Raw genomic sequence first — 7,500 nt, 5'->3', positions numbered from 1 at the left:
TGTTCCCTCTGTCTCGCCACTGCATGCCACCGCGGTCACTACATGGATAGACTGGTTTAGAATGAAGTGCATTAGATGACGAAAAGGATTGAAATGGATGAGAATGAAGGATTGGAAGGAGTGAGTATAAATGTTAATTGACTGGCAAATTCAAGACGCCACAACAATGAGGTCTTAATATAAGCTGGAGGAACTAACTGACAAATAACCATCACAAGAGGCGAGAAAACACAGTAGTAAAGTATAGGAATAATAATCACAGGAGCTCACACGTACACGAATGGTCAAACATACACTGGCATACGCAAACATTTATAATAGCATGCTTACAAACCCATTTATCTGCATACAAACATATGGACACAAGCACACATAGCCACAAATAGATCCTACTGTTGGTCATTTCGCCGCTAATGGGTTTTCGCATCAATGTTTCCCATCAATGTTTGGCTTTAGAAACGGTCGAGCTCTTGGTAACGGTTTGTATTTTGTTGATTAGTCTCTCCGCACGTTAAGTAATGACAACGCTTCACTGCAATCTCTGGAAACACGTTCAGCACTTCAAAATATTGTTGGAGTCTTGTTTACGCATTCACCTGCAGTCTTTACTAACGCTGATGCGGCTTTGGGTGGAAAAAAAAAATCAGTAATTATGATCAGACAGTGGAAAAGTCAGGAATTTCAGCACGTTCCCTCAGTCAGCGATATGCTCACGGTGTTGGGGAACGATCTAACTCTAAAGCAAAAGGCTCAAAGTCTGTACATCTGATATTTACATTTCGGTAACTTCCAGAATGTTAGCTCACTTGTTACTCGCTAAGTGAATGGACAGAAGTACCACGCATCAATGCTAACTTTACACTGGTCTGCTACAACACAATATATCTCAATTCAATAAACATTTCTTATACATTTTATTCCAAACAATAATTTGATAATCCTCCAAAAAACGTAATGCATAATACATCTGAGTTCATTAGATTTAGCTTTCATGCATTTCACTTTAGGTCTTACTGTAGACCAATTGAATCCTAAAACAACAAAGGACAGCACACCAAGGCCGCGCTCCTCAAGGCTTGGTGGTGCACACAGTTTCCCACATAGGCGCGGCCTCACTCCCTGCACATCGTGGCGGTCTGGTCAGGATGTCTACTTTAACACTATAAACTTGTATGAATTCATATTTACGTTTTAGCTTATAGAGAACATTTTTAAAATTCAGATATCAAATATATTTCAGCAGTTTTCACCTTTTTTTATGATACAGCAACACTAGCCATTGCAGGGAATAACGGAAGTTACAGTAATAAAGTCACGGAATTGTATAACCTCGGATTTTTACTTTTAATTTGTACATCTTTTCGCTTTCCATACCTCAGTGCGAGTGTTTAGTACAGCAGTTAGGCTCGCTCATAAAGATAAACGCGTGGCCAGCACTAGTTTAGAAGCCATACACATTGGTGGTTCAGCGGAGCCAGTGAACATGTGAATGAGTGCCGCACGCCGAACGACGGAAAGTAACAGACTAGAATATCAAAAATATAAAAGACCGACAATATACAACGAGTGTTCAGAACTGACAATTAAACAGGCAGGAGTAACACCAAGGCCTGTATTCTTATACGTAATGCTGTCCTGTTGGAGTTTTTCAAAAACTACCTGAATGAACTAGTTTGTTATTGTGTTTTCTCTTTCATAGGAGTATGTAATCATTGTTAATCTGTGGCTAGACTCATGAAAATAATCTTCCACAAAAGCCTGTTAAAAGCAATCAAGATCAGAAGCCGAAACGTTAAGGAATATGGACCAAAATGAGAGTTCAGAATGAAAATAAGATACGAGAGGAAAAGTGAACTAATGATCTCAAAATGATCTAAAATGAAAGGGTGGAGGAAAAGTGCAGAATGCTTTAAGATAAGTGACAGAAGATCAATAAAAAGAGGAACAGCGCGAGGAAACTCTATTTTATCATTGTGATTCTTAAAATTCCTCTTTTAGTTCCTCTTAGTTAATAATAAGAATGGCAGGCAGATAGGCAGCTAGTTAGACATACAAAGGTACAAACAGACAGACAGACAGACAGACATATAGTATAAGAAACCTCAGGCAACGCATGGACAAAGAAACAAATATATCAACCTACCAGCTCACCAACAGACAGACAAACGCGCGCGCGCTCGCGAACACACACACACACACACACACACACACACACACACACACACTTACTGACGACCATCATCTTGGCGTGTTTGTCTGACGTGAGGAACTGAGGACCCTCTCCGATCACCTCACACTTGTACATCCCTGAGGCGCCCAGCTGCACATTGTCCAGCTTCACGCGGTGCCCCACGGACATCTCTCTCTGTAAACCAACAACACAGACATGAGAATTAGTATTTGTGTTAGTTAAAAGTACATCATATAAGGCTTTAGTAAAAAGTCTCCGTGCACAGTAAGAAAGACGTAACAACAAAATAATCAGTGTTAGTTACAGGTTTATTATTATTATTATCTTAGGACATCTCCGTAAAGCATTGACAAAGAGGTAACAGCAAAGGGTGGTTATCAGTATTAGTGCTATTTACAAGCACACAGTCTTATGGAATTATTAAATGAAAAAAAAAACCTGTCTCCAGCAAAAAAATAACAGCAGAGTTCATCATCTTAGAGTACAGTAACAGTAAATTAAGTAAGATGCCTGTGGTCTAGTAAAAATTCTTTTAGTTTTATGTAACGAGCAAGTGTTTTTTCTTTGATCCTTGACAAAAAGGACAGGTGTGCGTTCTTTCTTTTCTTTTTCCTCTCTCACTGCTGACGTCAAAAATCGAAAAATAGGATAGATTTTATCAAACGAAGTATTACTCTAATGATTATGACAAAACAAAACAATCTTCCTGTTATTTGGTACGCTCATATTTTTTCTTTCCTCCATCATCCTTATCTCCTTTCTTTTCTTCCTCTCTCTTTCATCATTCTTCTATCACGTCATCGTCATCTCATTTCTCGTAGTAAATGAGGTAAATAAACCTAAAACTGAGGAAAATAACAAAGGAAAGTAAACAGCTCTTACACACACACACACACACACACACACACACACACACACACACACACACACACACACACACACACACACACACACACACACAATGAATACTCCATAACAATAGTTGACCCGATGGAAGAAAGGGCGTAACACTGGTGTTATATGATTCTTCTGATGAACCCTCTCCATGTCCGTGTATCGCTCGCTTAACTTTTCCTTCACCTTCCACGACTTGCTTCCTCACTCTCTCGTTATCCTGTCCCTGGTTTCCTTTCCGCGGTAGCTATTCTTGTATCCCCCCGTCGCCTTTGTTGTGCCTCCTTTAGTTTATGCGAGTTGTTAACTCAATTCTTCAACATCTAACATGATTATTTTCCTCGTCTTTTTTCTCAATATAAACTTATATTGTCTGTAATGATTTTTTGCTTTGATTCTATGTTGTGGTATAGGAAATTCAAGTAAAAGAAAAAAAAGTTTATATGCTAGAAATTTTGTTCCGAGAAAATTTGTAACTGAAGTTGCTATTTGTTTTATCTTATACTTTACTGGCACGAGTTATTGATCTCACGTAAAAGAGTGCCTGATTTTACACAAACACTCATTTTTCTTTTATACAAATTGACCTTCACGGCGGCTGACCTGGTTGCCATGTAGCGGTCATGGCGAGAAGTTTGCTGCTCGTACACTTGGGAACACGGACGCCACTATAAATACGGCAACAAAATGACTGAGCATCCCGGCAAACCTCTCAGGAACACGGTGAAGACTCCTGACTTGTGGCGGGAAAGTGTTACCAGAGATGACCTCGATAAACGGTTCGCTCCGTCACCGCGACACGAGGAGCCACATCGGTTGCAGTTCTAAGCATTGAACACATCAGCTCCAGGCGGCGGCCTCTTACTGTCTTCACCAAATAACACCGCCATGACTACTGTAGCGGTAAAGGCTCTATATGTTAGCGGCGCCTCATGTGGGCAGGAACACATAAACAGTAATGGCACCACACATTACGCGGGCGTCAGTTAGGCCGGAGCGCCACATCCATCACCACCATACGACTCCGCGTCACAATCCTTGAGCATTCGACCATTCGATGCGCTCCCTGACCGCCTGCTGGACCTCCCCTGACAGTGTGGAGTTACCAAGTTTACCTCTTCGATGACTCCTTTACGACTTGATCTATTAAGTTTGGCGATTGTGGTGACTCCTTCGGGCCGGATGAAGAAACTTTCTTTACGACGTCCCGCTATTGATTTTGTGGCACCCAAGTCCTCCTCCTCCTCCTCCTCCTCCTCCTCCTCCTCCTCCTCCTCCTCCTCCTCCTCCTCCTCCTCCTCTCTCTCTCTCTCTCTCTCTCTCTCTCTCTCTCTCTCTCTCTCTCTCTCTCTCTCTCTCTCTCTCTCTCTCTCTCTCTCTCTCTCCTGTTCAGGTGAGCCGCCACTGCTACTGCTGATGCTGATGATGAGTGGTGAGGTAACAAATTAACCTGGGGTGTGTCGGCGTCACCATTTGGCTGATGGTGTCACGGCGGCGGCAGCATCAGCGTCACTACATCATAAAAAGTTGTGAATTTATGGTGCAGGAATGTTATGAAACTCGCGTTAGACAGAAAACGAGTCGCGCCAACCACTGAGTAACACAGCAAACACCGACTGGCTGTGTGTGTGTGTGTGTGTGTGTGTGTGTGTGTGTGTGTGGAAAGCAGGCTGTGTGTAAAGAGATGAACGACTGCATTATGAATGAATGGCGGCAGCGCACGCGCATACACACACACCCTCTCTCACCACACACAAATAAACAAATAGCCAGCAAAATTCACAAACCACGTTAAAAAAATCAATGTGTTGCTGGAGCGAAAGTCCATTAGCATTCTTGGCAAGCGGAATTCTGCTCCTCAATCCACTCTGCATCACTGATCGCAAAAACTGCACTTAGACATAAAACACTCTACGTGCCTCTCCAACTTGCCTGCGGCTCTCAAGGCTTCAATATGCCGAACAACTTTTGATTTGAGAAAAAATAAATAAAAGCACGAAGCTTTTTAATTTCCTTTTTCTATCTTCTTCTTTACTTAGTCTAGTTCGAAGGAATGTTTTCAATGATGAGTAATGCAACGGCGGGTGTTTTGTGTCCCCGCTCTGGTGTTTGCTTATTGAGTCTTGAGGAAGAAGCGTCAGTATTCAAGGAAATAATGCAACACAATTACTTTTATCATTAATGCATTTTTTTTAGGTTTTACTTGTCAGTGACTTAGGAGAGAAAGAAAAGGAAGACACTGGTTAACTATGTTTTCGTAGCACACGTGGATATTTTTTTTTTTTTTTACGTAGGGAAGAGGGCCAGCCAAGGGCAAAAAAAAGAAAGTTAGAAAAAGGCCCACTTGAGCGCTGGCTCTCCAAAGACTTCAAAAAGTGCCAAAACCGTCAGCCAGAATTAGGGGAGCAAATGCCTCGATACCTCCCTCTTAAAAGAAGATAAGTTGTAGGAATTCGGAAATACAGATGCAGGGAGGGAGTTCCAGAGTATACCAGTGAAAGGGATGAATGATTGAGCCTACTGGTTAACTCTTGCATTAGAGAGTTGGACAGAATAGGGATGAGAGGAAGAAGAAAGCCTTGTGCAGCGTGGCCGCAGGAGGAGGGGAGGCATGCAGTTAGCAAGATCAGTAGAACAGTTACCATGAAAATAGCGATAAAATATAGAAAGGGATGCAACATTTCGGCGGTGAAAAAGAGACTGAAGACAGTTAGTCAGAGGAGGGAGTTGATGAGACGAAGAGCTTTCGATTCCACCCTATCAAGCAAAGCTGTGTGACTGGAACCCCCAAACATGCGAAGAGTACTCCATACAGGGACGGATAAGGCCCTTATACAGAGTAAGCAGTTGGAGGGCGAGAAAACTGTCGGAGACGCCTCAGAACACCTAATTTCATAGAAGCTGTTTTAGCAAGAGATGAGATGTGAAGTTTCCAGTTAAGATTATGAGCAAAGGACAGACCGAGGATATTCATTGTGGAAGAGGGAGACAGTTGAGTGTCATTGAAGAAGAGGGATAGTTGTCTGGAAGGTTGTGTCGAGTTGATAGATGGAGGAATTGAGTTTTGAGGCATTGAAAACTACTAGATTTTCTCTGCCCCAATCGGAAATCTTAGAAAGATCGGAAGTCAGGCGTTCCGTGGCGTCCCCGCGTGATCTGTTGATTTCCTGAAGGGTTGGACGTCTCTGAAAGAACGTGGAAAGATGTAGGGTGGTATCATCAGCGTAGGAGTGGATAGGGCAAGAAGTTTGGTTAAGAAGGTCATTAATGAATAATAGAAAGAGAGTGGGTGACAGGACAGAACCCTGAGGAACACCACTATTAATAGGTTTAGGAGAAGAACAGTAGCCGTCTACCACAGCAGCAATAGAGCGGTCGGAAAGGAAACTTGAGATAAAGTTGCAGAGAGAAGGATAGAAGCCGTAGGAGGGCAGTTTTGAAATCAAAGCTTTATGCCAGACTCTATCAAAAGCTTTTGATATGTCTAACGCAACAGCAAAAGTTTCACCGAAATCTCTAAAAGAGGATGACCAAGACTCAGTAAGGAAAGCCAGAAGATCACCAGTAGAGCGACCTTGACGGAAGCCATACTGGCGATCAGACAGAAGATTGTGAAGTGACAGATGTTTGAGAATCTTCCTATTCAGGATAGATTCAAAAACTTTAGACAAGCAAGAGATTAAAGCTATAGGACGGTAGTTTGAGGGGTTAGAACGGTCACCCTTTTAGGAACAGGCTGAATGTAGGCGAACTTCCAGCAGGAAGGAAAGGTAGAAGTCGATAGACAAAGTTGGAAGAGTTTGGCCAGGCAAGGTGCAAGCACAGAAGCACAGTTTTTGAGAACAATAGGAGGGACCCCATCAGGTCCATAAGCCTTCCGAGGGTTTAGGCCAGCAAGGGCATGGAAAACATCATTACGAAGAATTTTGATTGTAGACATGAAATAGTCAGAGGGAGGAGGAGAGGAGGGACAAGCCCAGAATCGTCCAAGGTGGAGTTGTGAGCAAAGGTTTGAGAAAAGAGTTCAGCTTTAGAGACAGAAGAGATGGCAGTGGTGCCATCAGGATGAAATAAAGGAGGAAAGATGAAGAAGTGAAGTTATTTGAGATGTTTTTGGCTAGATGCCAGAAGTCACGAGGAGAGTTTGAGTTTGAAAGATTTTGACATTTCCTATTTATGAAAGAGTGTTTGGCAAGTTGAAGAACAGACTTGGCATGATTCCGGGCAGAGATATAAAGTGCATGAGATTCAGGAGATGGAAGGCTCAAGTACCTTTTGTGGGCAACCTCTCTATCATGTATAGCACGAGAACAGGCTGAGTTAAACCAAGGTTTAGAAGGTTTAGGTTGAGAAAAGAATGAGGAATGTACGCCTCCATGCCAGATACTAACACCTCTGTTATGCGTTCAGCACAA

At 42.4% G+C, this 7,500-nt stretch overlaps 1 protein-coding gene across 3 annotated transcripts in view; it reads right to left on the bottom strand.

Moving 5' to 3' along the window:
- LOC123519922 overlaps positions 1 to 7,500 on the bottom strand; it is a 193,105-nt gene that overhangs the window by 42,484 nt on the left and 143,121 nt on the right. For all 3 annotated transcript variants that reach the window (XM_045281628.1, XM_045281626.1, XM_045281627.1), the window contains one exon: positions 2,230 to 2,365. In XM_045281628.1, the coding sequence (XP_045137563.1) occupies positions 2,230 to 2,365 (136 nt within the window). The remainder of the gene's footprint in view (positions 1 to 2,229; positions 2,366 to 7,500) is intronic.

This window comes from Portunus trituberculatus, chromosome 46 (assembly GCF_017591435.1).
Source record: "Portunus trituberculatus isolate SZX2019 chromosome 46, ASM1759143v1, whole genome shotgun sequence".
NCBI classification, from domain to species: Eukaryota; Metazoa; Arthropoda; class Malacostraca; order Decapoda; family Portunidae; genus Portunus; species Portunus trituberculatus.
This window is presented reverse-complemented; position numbering and strand designations above follow the sequence as displayed.